The sequence below is a fragment of the Hipposideros armiger genome, unplaced genomic scaffold (assembly GCF_001890085.2).
Source record: "Hipposideros armiger isolate ML-2016 unplaced genomic scaffold, ASM189008v1 scaffold_186, whole genome shotgun sequence".
NCBI classification, from domain to species: domain Eukaryota; kingdom Metazoa; phylum Chordata; class Mammalia; order Chiroptera; family Hipposideridae; genus Hipposideros; species Hipposideros armiger.
Genome location: NW_017731536.1, coordinates 2,450,540 through 2,467,858, shown reverse-complemented (window position 1 = coordinate 2,467,858; position 17,319 = coordinate 2,450,540). Strand labels below are relative to the sequence as shown.

General features: G+C 54.4%; 1 protein-coding gene across 7 annotated transcripts in view; it reads right to left on the bottom strand.

Moving 5' to 3' along the window:
* Nucleotides 1–7,916: 7,916 nt before the first annotated feature.
* CTIF (cap binding complex dependent translation initiation factor) overlaps nt 7,917–17,319 on the bottom strand; it is a 284,572-nt gene continuing 275,169 nt past the window's right edge. For all 7 annotated transcript variants that reach the window (XM_019652735.1, XM_019652734.1, XM_019652738.1 and 4 more), the window contains 2 exons: nt 12,553–12,606; nt 7,917–10,759 (listed from right to left, as the gene is read on the bottom strand). In XM_019652735.1, the coding sequence (XP_019508280.1) occupies nt 10,544–10,759; nt 12,553–12,606 (270 nt within the window). In that variant the 3' untranslated portion in view covers nt 7,917–10,543. The remainder of the gene's footprint in view (nt 10,760–12,552; nt 12,607–17,319) is intronic.

The window sequence follows — 17,319 nt, the reverse complement described above, 5'->3', positions numbered from 1 at the left end:
GTAAATTACAGCTACAGAAAGTGAATGCATGTGTAACAACACCTCCATTCCGGACAATGATGGGTGCCTGAGATGGGGCAAGGTGGTCTTGTGTGGAAATCAGAACCCAGATTTTAAACCCTGATTGAGACCCCTCTCCCACTGAGAGACCTCCCACCTGCATAATTAACTGGTTTTCTTGCTGTTTCTCATTGTTTCGCTCCCCTTTAACCCAGTCTGCATACTGAAGGAAGATTAATCTCCCTTAATTTCATCTCCCTTCTGACAAAGAGTCTCCAAGGACTCCGTTTCCCCCTTCAGAGAACCCCAGCTTTACTCACTGGTGACTCAGCATGACTGCCCCTCCTACACCAGTACACCAACAGACCTAGCCTCTAATTCTTCTGCACATCAGAGTCTTCACCAGGGGCTTCTGCTACCTGCACACCGCCCCTTCTCCCTGCCTTCCAGGGCCCAGTCAGCCCATCCCTCCCACAGCATGGCTGCCCGCTGGCTGTGCATAGCTTTAATCATAATCTGCCTTGACCCCAGTGGCACTTGCTTACATAGGGTGAGCACGCCCTGAGGCCGACCTCATGTGGGAGTCAGCCCCCTATGAAATTACACCAGGAGACTAGGTCCCCAGGCCACTGCCTCCCTGGGCTCCCCTTCCCCATGGATGAATGGCTCTATCACCAGAGCATGTAGCTCTGTGTGGTCACCCAACACACCTCACGGCCCCTTCCGTCCATGCCAGCTTCCTCCGCTGGCCAGCCTCCACTGCCTGGGTCCCCATTGTGGCCTCATCTCCAGCACAGACTTGTCACATAGTAGGTGCACAGGAAAGGACTGCCGCGTTGGCCTGAACACCTACTGGTCCTAAGTGCTGTTTGGGATCGCCAATACTCAGTGCAGGTGAGGCTGAGGGTGAGGGCTTTCTTCCTCTGTATCTCCCAGGGCAGGGCCCAGCTCTGAGTCTTGCACCCAGCAGGTGTTCAGGATCTGCTGATAGATGCTTCAGGGGAGTTATGTGTGGGTGACATGTCAGCTCCCCTGTCAGTGCCTCAGTGGGGGTGGCAAGTCCAATACCCATAGTCTCAACTTCAAAAGCGCTCAGAAGTTCAGCCAAATCCCACCTCAAACCCAGTCCTGGTGGGTCGCAGTGGGAGAGCGGACATGCTAGTGAACACCCATTACCCCAAAAAAAGAGCCATGCTCTGTCAGTGAGTCAGGAGAGCTTGCTGGTTAGGAGGGAAGAGAAGAGCCATCTGTGAAGTACTTGTAGGGCATGTGCTATTTTATCCAAATCTTCCAACAAGATGGGAAGTTACATAAGTATTAGTATCACCATTTCAATAGAGGACACGAAGGCTGAGAGACACTAAGTGACTTGCCAGCCTCACTGGGCTTATCCTGGGAGCCATCACTCAAAGAGACTGTCTCCATTTCTCCATGGACTTACCTGATTTTATCAGCGTGTGGGACATGGAGGTTTCAGGTGCTGAGTCACCAGCAAGGACTTTGGAAGCAGAGGGGACCCTGTTAGAATGGTGCCCCCGCCCTTCTAGGGGTGTGACCTGGGGCAAACTCACCTCTCTCAGTCTCTGGAGAAACGGAGATAGTGCCCTCAGGTGTACTGAGATGCTGGGACGTGCCTAGTTGGGTGTCCCGAAATGTTAGCTACCACTGTGACCTTTGGCAAGTTCCTTGGCTTCCTCATCTGTAAAATGGGAGGATGGGCTCCAGTTCCCCTCCACGTCCTGATAGCCCGGAGGATTTGGAGTGTCAGTTAGGGGAAAAAAGGATTAAGTAATTTCCAGGGATGGAGGGCAAATGCATTTCCTGGAAGGGAGGTTTCCCAGGAGGCCCTGCTTTCCCTGCAGAACCTCAGAGTGGAAGGGATCGGTGGGGCATTTGCTAATCCGTGGCTGCACCACACAGGAGAGGCTCCTCTGATACCACTGTGAGGGTGGCCCACGGCCTCTGCTGGAACTTGGTGGTGGCTCGCTCCCGTATGAGGTGGCCCCCTCCACTATTAGGCATTTTTGGTTTCCAAAACATTCTTCCTTATGTGATCCCCATCTGTCCTCCTGAGTTTCTCCCTTCAAGCCACGGTCTTTCGTGACCAGGCACCTTGACCCCGTTGGGAACATTTCCCAGCTTCCTCCTCTCTGTGCAGACCGTTCCTGGCACCCGCTATGGAGAAAGCTGAGAAAGGAAGGCCTTGTCTGAGCAGAAGGCCAGCTTGTGTCCTGCCCACTGGGGTCCGACAGCCTCTTTTCGGCCCATTGCGAGACGTGCATCAGCCCTGTTCCCAGGGAGCAGGGTGAAAGCCACTGGGACCTACACTGAAAGACACCCCGTGTTTCTGGTTCTGGGGCCCGGGACCCTCACACTTCTGTTTCCCACCCACTCATTGTCAGAGGCCCACGCACCGGGGAGATTTAGAAACTGCAGCACAAATTCACACACATTGTATACACCCGTACCCCCACACATGCGCACCCCCGCACATGCGCACACACAAGCACCCCCCTGTATGCAGCCCCCCACACATGCACATCCCCAGATATACACACACACGTGCACCCCTGCACATGCACACACACGAGCACCCCACACAGGCTGAGCCCTACACAAGGTGCCGAGCTGAGGGGGCCCGTGGCCGCTCACAGGTTTGGGCGGGGCTGGGGGCCCCTGGGGGAGGAAGGCGCCTTCCTCTCATTTGCACAAAGGCCTGGTCTGTACTTGCCTGGCCTGGCCTGCCCCCCACAGCAGAACAGTCGCCCCACATTCAGACGTCTCTGGACTGTCAGACCTCAGGACCCTGAGGACACCCCCAGCTTTCCCACTGGACGTTCTTGTCCCATGTGGGGCTCTTGCTCCACTGCTCTGGGTGCCCCACCTCCAGGACGTGACTTAAGGCTCAGCTCAGCTCTTCCCTCCCTGAGCCCCTCTGTCACTATGTCCTGGACCTCACTGCCATGGTTTACCTGTTTATCCCCCACATGCTTATTGGTCACCTGCTGGTGCCAGGCCCCGGGCTCAGTGCTGGAGAGGCAGTAGAGGACGAGGTCAAGCTCATAGTCAGTGGGCCAGTGCCACCTACACACCAATGGTCACGCAGAGTGAGCAGGGCCATGGTAGGAGCACCCTGGGAGCTACAGGAGCCCAGAGGTGCACCTATAACCCCGGCTAGGGGAGCAGTCATGGAGGGCTTCCTGGAGGAGGTGGCGCTAAGTGAAGGTGCACATTTGTGTCTCCAACCACTGTCCATGGTCCAGAGACTGGGCTTGGGTCCCCTGCCAGCCAGCCAAGGTCATCCAAACCCCAACCCATCTGCACAACCCGTAAACAAGAGCAAGAACATCTATGTTGTAGGTCCCTGAGATTTCAAACGTGTTAGTTACAGAGTTACATGGCAATCGTTAACGACAGGCCCTGAGAATCCTTTCCCCTGCTGGTGATGTGCTTTATACGTGACTGGCTCACTCCTCAGCCCCGGCGGTGTTTCTTCTTACTCAGCGCTGAGCCCACGGCGAATGGCCGTGGTCAAAGGGGAAAGGCACTGACTATGCCCTCCCTGGTCCATGGGCTTCTCTCCCATCCATTTGTGTGTCTGTGAGGGCCAGGACCCTGTATGTTCTTCTGGGTCACCCTCACCTGAGCCCCTGCTTGTCCCTGGGAGCCACTGGGCTGATTAACGTTGGGGGAAAAACAGGGCAGGGGGACGCAGGCACAAGGTACAGATACTGAGAGCCGGGAACCTGGGTCCTCATCCTGGTCCTCACAAGGACTAAGAAGGCAGCAATTCAAGGCCTGGCCTTTGTGCCTACTGGTCACAGGATATGGGTTTGTTACCTGTTTCCTCTATCTTTAAAATGGAGTAAAAATGTCTGTCACCTGGCAGGGCTGTTGTGAGGATCAAAGAAGGTAATATATTTGAAAACTATAGAATGCCATTCAAACTGATGGTACGGTATTCTAAACCTCAGTTTACCCGGATGTAAAATGGGTATAAGAATTTTATTTACTTCCTTCTCAGGGCTCTGGTAACGCTAATCAGATAATGTGTATGAAAGGGCTGTGTGTGATGGCTTGGGCTTTCTGAGCTGGAGTGTCCTTGGCCAGGCAAACACAGCTGCTCACCTCACTCTGGACTGCCTGGCTGGAAGCCAGTCCAGAGCAGAAGCAGCCACGACATCTGCCTTTCAGAGTGGGCCAGCTGCTCCCTTGCAAGACAGCAGCATGAGCTGTCCCTTTGACCACAACCAACCACCGTCCTCTGCCCTGGGTTGCCCCGAGATCAGGTGGACAACAGGGAAAGGCAGAATTTCTTCCTTGCTCAGGTACAGTGTCCACACAGGGCCGACGTACCCATGAGGCATAGCACCTAGAGCACACCGTCCTTTTAGGGGCCCACAAAATGCATTCATCGCTTTTAAAATCAGAATCAAGAAATGAATTTCTATGTTGAAAAACTGTTTTAATAAGTAATATCAATATAGTTGTCATTATATCAAGGTAGTCATGTGATACAATTTTTCTATGATATTAAGGAGAAAGGGCCTATAAAGGCATGAATGCCCAGAGCCCATGAAAGCTGTAACACTGCCCTGAGTTCATGGCGTAGCTCCTGTCTCACACTCAGGTGACTTACGGGAGCCCCTCCCCATAGCACATATGCTGGCCAGCCTCATTCCAGCTGGGATGGTGATCCCAACACTGCGAAGTGAGGAGTGGAACACGGCAAGGTGGCTGCTGTTTCTAGACATGAATTCTGCGTTACCGTAACAGCTCTTGGTGGTTATGTTCCTGGAGTGGTGGGTGGCAGCCTCCACCATCTTTTCTCCCATACCCCACAGAGGGCACAGCAACGTGTACCCACCCGTAAGATGAGGGGCTCCCTGAGTTAGAAAAAGCTCCTAGGCAATTCGGACCCTACCTTTGATATGCGCCCCGTAGGAAGGTCTTCCTTGCCTTCTACCCACCTTGACAACCAATAGCCTGGAGGAAATCCAACAGGACAGTGTGTGCATAAGACAAGGAATCCTTTTCTATAGCAATACCCAACTTCACAACATCGTTCCTTCTCCTACTCACTCCACCAAAATCTGTTTGAGGTATTTCACCATGTTCCTACTTTCCACTGACACAGAGGGAAGACCATATAGTTTGCCCATGGCGGTCCCAGCGGGCAGCTGGCTGGCTGCTCCTTCTGTCTGGTTGGCATGACTGGCCGGCTCCCTGGGGCCGTGCTCAGCAGCAGTCAGACGGGAGAGGCTAAGCACACACTTGCTTTCTGGGCTAGGGGAAGGGGCACTCGGCTCTCCGGCCCCTGACTCTTCTACTGACTGGCCTTTGGCTCTGGGTCAGTCATGTCACTTCCCTATGCCTATTTTCTCATCCATAAAATGGGAATCAAAAATACTCATCTGCCTCCATTGAACCCGCTGAGACTGTGTATGGAAGGCCCTGGAGCCACTGGGGAAGTGGCGGGGAATGAGACGTTCATATTCAGGCAGAAGCACTTCCCTTGCACCTTCTCAATCCTCCCTTTTTTGCTGTATTTGTCTTGGGACTTAAAGGCCCTGACAAGTCGCGTGTGTTTTCTAGCTTATTCATCCAAAATACTCTTCTCCTCCCTCCTAGACACCCCAGTGCAAATCTAACCCACCCTCAGGAGGACAGACAACTCCTGTCAGCAGAGATGGTGGTGAGCGGCAGGACTGAAACATTTATTATTTGGATGATGTATTTCCTAGTTTTCAATTATTTAGGACCTTCTGGAAGCAGGACTCAATCACTTACAAAAATCTCCTCTCTCTCTTTTGGTAGGGTGCTCCCCTTCCCCCGCCTCTCTCTTCGCTTCAAACACCTTTCATTTTGACCTCTCCCGTTTGCTCCTCCTCCTTGGCGTTTTTATATTAAAAAAAAACAAAAACAAAAACACAAAACTTTGTCTTGACAAATATCTCCAATGTTTAACTGAAATGCTATCTCCCTTGACCAACCCGTGCACTCTGGCTGACTGTGCTGTGTCATAAGGCTACCTAATGGGCAGCGACCAATCTCAACATGCCCTCAGCAGGCTCCTGGGCTGGATGGGCCACCTCCTTGGCCCGGCCAGGGAATTAGGAAGAGGGTGGACGCTCTGGTCAAAACCCTGAGGAGGTGAAAGCCTTGCAGGTTCTAGCCAGAAAGAACCCCCAGGGGGGGGGGGTTTGTTACCAGGAGGCAATGTCCCCAATGTCTTACCATGGGGAGGGATTTTGCAACACAAGGGACATGTCATCACAGGAAAATAAATCACTGGTTCCCTTTGGGATGATGAAAGACTATTTGACCCTCCGGGACTGGACACCACTTGCTGCTGACTTTTAGAAGCTGCTAGGCTCCAGTCTCAGTCTTCTTAAAACGAGTCATTGCCAAGTGCATGGTGACATTTCCAAGGAAGAGGTAAGCTTGGGGGTGGGGTGGGGTGGTTAAACAGGCAGCAAAACAAATCTTCAGTGTAATAGCCATTTTCTGCAGGACTGGCTGATCCTGTCACTTTGGATGGGCCAGTTCCCAGCTCGGGGGGGGGGGCCTGTCTCCTTCACCTACGTTCTCTAGGCCATTCCTTCACGACCTTTCCCAGGCCCCAACCCTGCCTTTGCTCCCCACGGAGACCCAGCTGTGAGGAATCTTCTCATTAGCTCATTACCTGGGTTGGGGCTCCTCTGAGGCGTTGGCCAGCACCAGCTGAGGCGTAAGAGCCTTTGGGGAAGATTTCGTTTGCTGAACTCACAAAGAACATGGAGTCAGGGCATTTTGTTTTTTTTTGGGTATTGTTTATTTTTTTAAACCCACTCGTGGTTTAGGTTCAGCTGGAAAGCAGGACATACCGTGGGAGGGAAGGTGGTCGCGTGAGCAGAATTCCGCTGCAGCTTTGGCGGGAAGCCCCAGGCCCCTGCTCCAGGGAGGTAGGTCCCTTCGCCAGGCTCCCAGCTGGCTCAGGCAAGGCGGGCAGCCCTTCTGTGAAAGTGTCCCTAGCAGAGGAAAGCTGTCTCCTCTGAGATCTGCAAACTCACAGGCCGGCCCAGCCAGCGGTTTCCCAACGGAGCGCCCAGCAGCTGAGGGACGGGCCTCCACGGGCAGGGCCCGAGAGTCCGTCACACGAGGAACGCTGGCTGGTTTCTGATGCCTGATATGACTGGGACTTGGCGTCTAGGGCAGCCCCATGGGGCTGCTCCTCGTGGCAGCCTGGCTGTCTGGACTCCCACTCCTGCAGCTGCCCAGGGCGTGATCAGTGGTACATTACCCACACCCCCCGCCCAACTCCCAGAAAAAAATAAAATAAAATAAAATAAAAATAAATACTAACTCGGCCAACATTTACATTTACATGGATAGACAGGGCGATCCCCAAACCTTATAGGTTTACAGGCTGGTTAAGGAAGGACAAACAGACGAAACTGGGTTTGGGGGTACACACTCCTCATGGAGGATGGTGGGACTCCCACCTTGTCCAGGGGAGGTTGGGAACCTTCGTGAGGCTGCGGTCCCAGAGCTCAGGCGAAGCCACAGGCCGAGGGAGCAGGGTTGTGGCAAGCGGGCTGCCTGCCCACGAGGAAAACAACGGCTACCTCGTCTTGACTGGCACAGGAGATACCGAGACAGGATCAACATCAGATGGCCGGAGTTGGCCTCCTCGATGCGCCAGGAAAGCCGTGGGCCAGACGGGAACATAACGCAAGCCATAGAAACGCAATATCCAGTTTTGCCTCCCCTCAAATACATTCAGAGGTCAACTTGGATATGGCCTCCCTCAGTCAGAGTGGGGGGCCTGGCCTGGGGGTGGTCTGTGGGGCGCCCACTTCTGCCCCCCAGTTCCTGTCTGAGTCGCCTCCCGTGGGAAGTTGCCTCAGAGTCTCAGATTTTAGGCTTTACTGTTATTTCCTTAAAAAAAAAACAACCAAAAAAAACCCCAACACAATTCTTTTTTAAAGGTTTTCCTTGCAGCAACCTGCATTTAGAAAAACAGCTTAAATTGTTTTTCTCGGATTGGTCAGGAAGTGCTTTCAAGCAATGGAATAAACTAGGCAAACCATATGTCTGGAGCCACCGTGACATGACACGTAATTAAAAATATATTTATATATGTATACATATTTATATCTCACTTCTTCACACTCTGGTCCTAACAGTCAAGGAGGGGTTGGCCCTGAGGCAAGACCTCCAAGGAGGGCCACCAGGAGGAAGAGGCATGAGGCCCACGCTGCCCACGCTGCTACCTGTCTTGGCTGTCCCAGGAACACCTGCCCCTGCTCGCACAGTGTCTGGGGCCCCTACACGCACAGTGTCTGGGGCCCCTGCTTAGAGCTGGCTCTCTGACTCAGGGTAGGGGTGGGAGACCCCACTCCGAGGCCTCTCCCTTCCTCTGGGGCCCTGTTTTGTTCTCAGCAGACAGACAGACAGACAGACAGACAGACAGACAGACACACACACACACACACACACACACACACACACACACACGCACCTCCCACTTGAGGCAAGCAAGGCCCACTTCAGCACAGGTGCGTCTTTCTGAGGCCTGCCGCCAGGGAGCGGCTGCTTGTCTGGCTGGGGCTGCCTGACTCCTGGAGGCCATGATTTCCCCAGTGCCCGCCCCAAGCATCCTAACATCAGCCTCGCTCTCCCCTCAAGGCCTGCTGTGGGGCCTCTGGTGTCCCTGGCCGAAAGGTGCCTGCTGAGGAAGAAAGACGGTGAGGAGAAGCTTGAGAAAACTCGGGAAGAAGGGAGAAGGCAAGCTGTTGCTGGTGGGAAAGCTAGGGAGTTTTGGGGAACCTGCTCCCCCCCCCCACGACCATGCATGCTCTCCCAGACTCGGGGTCAACAAGGGAACACTTCCTCCAGCCCTCACCTCCTGGCCAGCCTGATTAGACCAGGTAGCCAGACAGCTTCTAGTGACCCAGGAGTGACTGGCCTCAGTAAAGGAGTAAATAAGAAAGCTGCTGGGCTGAGGTCATTTTCTGGGGGCTCATTAAAGTGTGAGCTCCAGTCCCCTGGAAATGGGGCTGTGCAGATGCCAGTGACAACCTCCCAGAGCCCGACCCCCATCCTCCTCCAACAGAGAAGGTCCCCAGGACCTGGCTCTTCCAAGAAGCCCCAACCTTGTTCCCAGTCGGGAAAGCTCCGTCTGGCAGCCCTGCCTGGTCACCTGACTATCCTTATGACTCAATGAATGATTGCTCCCATCCCCACCAGCCCTGGGGCTGCAGTGCCCAGAGCCTGCCGGGAGCACACGGTCCTCGTTGCGGGAGGGCTGGGTGCCGGGATCCTGCCTGGGACGAGGCTAGGGCAGTGACACAGCCCACCTAGCTAAACTGCAAGTCCTGGGGAGCCAGGCAGCCCCCCACCCCCCCACTCAGAGTTTGGGACAAGACCTGTGTGCGGAGCGGGAAACATCCCCTCGGTTTTGGTTATAGTTTGCCAGCCTGTTCTGTGCCTGGTTCATCACAAGGCTTCAGGCCTGGACCCAGAAGCGATGGTATCAGCCCTTTGAGGGAGTTAGAATCAGAGACAGGAGAAGCCAGGGGCTAAGGTGCACAGGTTCCAGCCAGGACCCCTGCAGGGCAGAAGTTTCCAATTACCCTAATTGGCTACTGGCAAGCTGTCTGTGGCTAGAATCCTTCCAGAGGGGGCCGGGTTTGATCTCCCACTAATCAAGGGGCCCTCGGTGCTGTCTGTGTGACCACATCGCTGGCTCTTTTCATTGAGAGGGGAGACTTCAAAGCAGCTGACTTTTGAAAAATAAAACACAATAAAACAAAAGAGTGCAAGAAGACCTGCAAACTCCAGCTCCCCTGCCTGTTCCCAGCCCCTGGGGCCTGAGGCTTGGGGGTCCTGGAGGAGGACTTGGAGGTTGGGGGCTGCGGGGGGCGGGGAGCATGAAGGTTTGAGGAGAACGAAGGCCTCTGTCCCCAGGTTTGACCGACCGTGCAGACAAAGGCCGTCAATTACGGGCGGCTGGTGGGGACGGTGCCTGCCTTTGTCCTCCAGGACATCTGCTACATGTCGCCTGCTGCCAGTTGGCGACTGTGGCTGACAGCATGCGGGAACAATGCAAGCCCGTCTCCGACCCACATTTTCAGCCTTCTGAGGTCCTTTCTGACCAAAGCGGTACCCCGGCATGCGGGGCTGCCCAGCCTCAGTGGAGGAGTCACAGAGATGAAACCCCCTTGCACAAAGCCCTGCGGGGGACGCGTTTGATGGGAGGGGGCGGGAGGAGTGTAGGGTGAGGAGGGGCGAAGGCCAGGCCACCATGAAAAAGAAACATGCTTCCCTTGCTGGTGAAGCTGCCGCATGCTGGGGCTGAGGGGGCTTGGCTGGGGGTTGGGGGGCGCTCCTAGGGATTTGATCCCTTCCCCGCCTGGCTCCAGACTGGCCGCCGGCTCTGCCTGCCTTCCTCCCCATTTCTTTCTCCCGCCAGGGCCACCCCTGTCCTCCCGCCTGTCCATCTGGCCCTGTGCACCAGGGCCCCAGCTGCCCTCGGGCCGCCCGCCAGGCCCCCTGGCTGTCAGGCTGTCAGTTTCTGGATGGTTCTGTTGTAGTACTGTGTGATGGGGGGCGTCAGAGGGTTCCAGCTGTTGGCATGGAGCTCGATGACCTCCAGGAGCAGTGACCGGGTCAGCATGGACTCCGAGGGGCACAGCATCTTGTCTCGGGCGCTGGCCAGGAGCTCAGTCATCATCTCGGGCAGCTGCTCCTCCAGGAGCCGGCCTGTGCTCTGCAGCTGCAGGCAGAGAGAAGTGGGGGTCAGGATAGGACGCGGGCCCCACCGGGGTCCCCTGATGCACCGTGGTTGGGTGAGCTGGGTGGGCGCAGGAACAGGAAGTAGCTGGATTATCTCAAGAAGGCTCAGGCCCAGGACTCTGAGCCACAGGGAGTAGGCCAGGGAGGGGGCACAGCATGGAGGTAGCCAACCGTGAGAGCCCCCATTTACAATCAATCTGCCAGCAGGAATAAGAGGGGGCAGAACATCTATCGCCTGCTGCCCAGGGCTGAAAAAAGCCCTTACCAAGAACACGCGGCTTCTTCCTTGTACCCGAGAGCTTCCCCTCCTACAGGAAGCCTTCCCTGATTATCGCCCACATCCTCAACGGCTGTGCGACCTGCTCCCTTCAAAGGTGATCAGGCTGCACTGTGTCAATTTTCACTTGCTCGGATGTCTCTCTAGAAATGAGCTTAGTCATTATTACCTGCATGTGTCTGGGGGGGACTTGAGAGCAGGGTGAGGTCTCCTATTTCTCTTTGTCCTTCTCTCCTGCCCCGGATCCCACCTCCCCACCCCGGCGCTGACCTCTGCCCACACACTTGTGACGTGGAGAGAAATATGAACTGGGGCAGAAGGCCAGCCAGAGGGCCTGCCCTCAAGAGAGACCCCTGATAATCCAGAAAAGTCTCCATTGGGAAGGAGCCCCAATCTCAGGATCTGTGCACCCTCGGTCAGCAGCCCCCGGAGGTCCTCCCCATGTAATCTCCACCGCCATCTCTGCCCTACACCCAGCCTTATCCCACCTAGTTTTCAAGGCTCTACCTTCTTCACAAAACCTTCAAGGGCTCACCTTGGCCTCTCTCTCGAATCCTCAGGGATTCGTGCTCTGTACCCTAATTTATTCGCTACACTCCGCCATCCACGTGTGTGTGTGTGTGTGTGTGTGTGTGTGTGTGTGTGTATGAGAGAGAGAGAGAGAGAGAGAGAGAGAGAGAGTTCTCCTTCTCCCCTCTCTCCCTGGCCCTAAACCCCATGTAGGGTACCTAGCTGGAGCGCAACAAATGAATGGAGTGACAGTCCCACACGCCTAAGGTTGCTGTCCGGGCTCCCAGCACGTCTGGCCTCTGAGATCCTTGGGAGTGGCCCTGGCAGCCAGGCAGGAGTCACCTAAGAGGTGTGCTCACATGGCCTGATGTGTCCTGGGTGTTCATGCTGGAAGCCCCTCCCCTCCCTGCACTCCACTTTGAATGACTCTGGGCTGTTTTCCAAGGGCAAAGGTTTGTCCCCGTGACGAGGCCAGAGCCAAGTCCCTGAAGAACTATCTCAGAGGAAGAGTTTCTAAGAGTTCCCACACCTTGGGAACAGGAGTGGCACCTCCCAAGGGGGTTGCTTTGAAGTGGACAGTGTCAACACGGGAGTCAAGCCTCAGACGCGGTCCCCCCAACCTCACAGCACCAAAGCCCAAGAAGATATGTGGGGGCACGGGGTCACCTGGAACGTCTTAAGTCATTTGCGTGGTGTGCCTGGTGGAAGGAGAAGGTAGTCTTGGGGACAGAGGGAAAGTGGACAATGCCAGCACTCGGTGCTTCCCTCAATAGAGCAAGCACGTCTCCCTCCCTCTAGCCAGGGGTGGGCTGGTCTTCCCATCAACATTTACTCTGGTTTTGAGTTGACAATTCTAAATGCACAAGTCCACGTCTACTCAGGAAGCCCTCTTGACACACCCTTGCCCTGGACTTGTGGACCCCACAACTGTGAGGCGTGAGGGGCACACCGGGTCAGGCCAGAGATGTCTGAGCCACACTGCTTACCTCCATCGAGCAGCACAGGACGGCGTCTTCCTTTACATCCTGAGATTGCAAGAGCTGTGGAAGAGAGGGGCAGAGAACACCACTTAGGGCGCCGGCTCCCAGCCCCCAGCAGTTGGGCCCACCCCTCCCCCCCAGCCCCAGCCCTGACGCAGCCTGGACACAAGCATCTCCAAGGGTCAGAGGGCAGCAGGAGCACGGCCCCAGGAAGCAGTGATTTCTCTGATGGGACCTGAGCTGCTGGAGAACAACCGCTGTGGTCACAGAGCCCAGTCCGGTCAGAAGGCTGCTGCAATTAGAGGCTGTGGCAGAGCAAGGCTGCAGGTGGGTTTGAAGGCGGCGGCAAATGTGCTTGGGATCATCTGCTGTGAACAACTGGTCAGCGAAAATCCTCCTCAGCAATCAAAGGAGCTTACACACTTCCTGGTTGGTGAGAGAGGCTCAGCCATGGTCTCAGGGTCTCCCGGGCCCTGGCTACAGGAGGACGTCCAGAAATCAAAGCGCTGTTCTGCAAAGCCACGGCCCAACTGACTTACCCAGAGGCTGGAGCGACTTCCTGACCAAGGCCATGGCCAGGCTGCTCAGAGACGGGACCGGCCACGCCCCTGTCCAGGCCTTCCCTTTACCTGCCTCCTCTTATGCTCGCTTTTTAGGTTGAGATGTACATCACAGACCATCAAATTCACCATTTTAAAGTACGCAAGTCAGTGACGTCTCATATAGTCACAAGGTTGTGCAACCATCACCACTATCTAATCCCAGAAAATCTTCATCCCCCCCAAAAGAAGCCGGTACCCACTGGTAGGTAGTTCCCTTCTCCCATCCCCCGGCAACCACGAATCTCCTTTGTCTCTATGGATTTGCCTGTTCTGGAGATTTCATATAAATGGAATCATACAATACGTGGTCTTTAGTGACTGGCTTCTTCTACTTGACATAATGTTTTTAAAGGTCATCCGTGTTGTAGCAAGAATCAGTTCTTCATTTTCACGGTTGAATAATATTTCATGGTATGTTTACGCCACATTTCTTTTTTTATCCCATTCATCGGTTGGTAGACATGCGGGCTGTTTGAACTTTGGAGGCAATGATGAACAATGCTGCCATGAACATTCGTGTGCAAGTTTTTGTGTGGACGCATGTTTTCAGTTCTCTTGGGTATATACCTAGGGGTGGAACTGCTGGGTCCTGTGGCAACTCTGTGTTTGGCTCGTGGAGGGCCTCACAGGCTGCTTTCTCCAGTGGCTGCACCATTTTACACTCCCTCCAGCAATGTCTGAGCAGTCTGAGTTTTTCCACATCCTCGCCAACATTTGTTATTTTCTGTTTTGTTTTATAAATTCATTTTTTCTTTTCCTTTCTTTTTTTTATTTTTTATTGGGGAACAGTGTGTTTTTCCAGGACCCATCAGCTCTAAGTCGAGTAGTTGTTTCAACCTAGTTGTGGAGGGCGCAGCTCAGCGTCCCATGTAGGGATTGAACTGGCAACCTTGGTGTTGTGAGCCTGCACTCTAAGCACCTGAGCTAACCGGCAGCCCCAATTCATTTTTTTCTTGAAGTCCCGGTAGGAACTCTCTCCAGGCACGGCTTGCGAAGCTCTACTATCCTGCTCTCCTCAACCCCCACCAACCACTTCTCGCACTGTTCCCTTTGCTGGCTAGGGCTTCTTCTCCCAACCTCTAAATCCATCTCAGTTCCACTTCTACCCGCTCCCCGGCCACAGTGATCATCACGTCCATCAGGTGACCCTACATCTAGATCATCTGCTCCAGGTGACTCGGATCTGCTAAAAGCCCTCCATCTCAGCCCTTCACTCTCTTCCATTCTTCAAGGCCCAGCTCACCCCCCAGCTTTCCTTGGAGACTTCCGGATTGCCCCAGCCCACGGTACCCTCTCCTGCTTCCCACTCCCCGAGTATCCCCGCCCCTTCCACCCACTCGGCATTCCACACAAGGGAAAAGGCATTTTCCAGTCTACACTGACAGTAGCCCTATGGCAGAGACAGGGCCACATTCACATTTGCTGCCCTGTAACACCTAGCGCAGCTCCTGCCAACAGCAGGGATTTACTAAATGTTGGTTGATATGATTTATGTAACTTTTGTTTGTCTGTCTTAAAGGAAGGGTAGATGGTGAGGAGAACACAAGAGGAAGGGGTTTTTAGGTTGAGAATCCTTGTCCACTGACCGACAACTGGAGTCAAGGTTTTTGATGCTGGCACGACACCGTCTAAACAGAGGTGAAACCACGCATAACCCAGGGGGACTGTTCCCACTGCTGGCTTGAAATGCAAATTCCACCCCACCCGCCTCCCCTTTGCGTCTTCCCTTCTGTCATGTTGCATCCATCCACCCAGCCTAGGGGCCCTCCCGACAGGAGCCACAAGCATTCGCGTCAGGAGGGCTTGAGGGGCTACTGCTCAGCGAGTGTGCAGACCAGACCACCAAGGCTGCAGCAGTGCAGGGGACAGGTCAGTGTGGACCGCACTGACCAGAGATGCAATCAGCGACCGGACCCCCTTCCTCTTTGTATCTAGGTCAGAACTGGGTGGAGACCTGGGCTCAGCAGATACGCAGATACCGTTTGGGGACAAATGAGCAGAGGTGGGCTTTGAACTGATCAGATGGTGAGCAGGTGGAGTGCAAGGGACAATCCAGGGGCGGGGACAACGTGGGCAATGCACAGTGAAGGCGCTGATGGCCATCGGTGAGCAAGCTCTATCCACGGACGCATTTCTGACTCAGGTCTGTGCTCTTGTCACCTGAGGATTCTCAGCCAGCACATATGCATATACCGTCCTCCTGCACTTTATTCAGGGCTCTGCCCCATGTCGCCTCATCCCTGAGCAGTCTGTGTGTACGTTCACCTCTGGCTTCACTTCTCTCTAGCAAATCTCACCCCTGACATCATCTACCTGTCGGTCTGTTGTCTGTCTCCCCCCAGGTTCCAAGAGGGCAGGGCCTCAGCTTTGTCCACTGCTCTCTCCAGTACTGGACACATAGGCACTTGGAAATAATTTGTTAACAATACACTTTGGGAGGCAGGCTGGACAGTCTGCAAGCGAGAAAGGCTAACCCCGAGAGGCAGCTCATTTGCAGGTCACCTTGGTGCACATCCTTGAAAAGGTGAGTGAGGGGGACGTGGAACCTGCACTCCACACACTCCTCTCGCCGGAGTAGACATGGAACAAAATTATAATCGATGAGCCTGCAAGCATACCGTGCTTGTGGAAACAGAAGTTGGTATAATTCTCTAGATGGCAATTTGGTGATAACTATCAGCACGGCAAGCGTACAAACCCTCTGACCCAGTGATACCACTTCTAGGAATTTCTCCTACCCACGTGCACTAGAACATGGATACAAGGTTTCTGCTGCACTATTGTTAGAGTAAAAGATTGAAAATAATTTGAACGTGCACTAACAAGGCGCTATTAAAAAACTACGATAATACTCTGCAGCACGAAGGTGTTCCTCCCCATCTATGCAGGAGTCTGCTTCTGGAGTTTTCTTGCCTCCCAGGGTTGCAGACCCTCAAGGAGAGCCATTAAACCCATGCTTGGGGGTGGAGTGGGGTGGGTTCTAGAGGGCACACAGGGAAGGGGCGCCCTCATCTAGAAGCTCTAGGAGGCCAGGGTGAAGACCAGAAAGTGGGATCTGGGAAAAGGTGGGGGGAGGTGACTCACCTGTCAGCAGGCCTACCTGAGTCCAGTATCCAACCCAGTCTGCTCTGGGGGGCGGGGGACTGGATCACAGACTGGTAGGGGGTCCTGTGTCTGCCTGAGATGGGGATGGGGGTGGGGTGGGAGAAGGTGGGCTTAGCCCCCATTTTCTCTGCAGGGAAAATAGACACTAATATTAGAACTCTGTGTTTTCTAGAACTTCTTTCTGATGGTAACTGTGTTCCCTCATACGTTTTTTTGTAGTGCTTGTAGTGGGGGAAAAAGGTCTTTAAAATAGGAATTGCTGGCAGCAACCACAAGAAGGGAGAAAATGGGGTACCTGGTGGGAAGGGAACTCCTGGAGACGGAGGGGTGGTGGCAACGGGGTGGGACGAGGGAAGCTGGCAGAGCCAGGAACTTACAGAAAGGAAGGACGGGTTCGGCTCCGTGCACCTAGCATGTTGGCTGACACATGGTAGGTGCTCAATAAATGCTTGCCATGGTGAATTGAGATGAAGCTGGGGTCATGTTCTGTCCTGAGATTAGCGTTTTAGGGATCTAGAGGTTTACGGTCAAGTGAGGTAGCATTGTGGGAACTACTGTGAAAAGCCAGGGCCTGACAAGTCCTAGGTGCTCGGAAACGCCTCCATGTTCTTGTCAGCTGAGCCGTTTGCCCTGATGAGCAAGTGTCTCCTCTTCTCATTTCTTCTCCCGCCCAAGGCCTGCCTCCCTCTGTCTGCTCCCCGGGATGGTTCGGGACTGCAGAGGGGGTCCGTGTCTTCTGTGTCTCTCTTTTCTTCCCCTCATCTTTGCGACGGGCCTACTTCCTGTCCATGTCCCGTCCTCTCCTCAGCATGTCCGAACTCCCCCGGGGGCCTGCTCCTGGGGGCCATGGCCATGTCACTGCTGGGCTCCCTCCCTGGTGGGGCCCTGGGTTCCTGGTTTTCAGGGCAGGGGACAGACTCCGGGTGGGTGCCAGGGACTCTCAGCCCCAGAGCCTCTCCTCCAACATTATCTTTCACTTGTTTGTTTGGGAAAGTCTGTGTTAAGCCAAAAACCACGTAGTGCAAATGGCCTGCTGGGGTTTCTCAAGGAAGTCGAGGGGACTGGG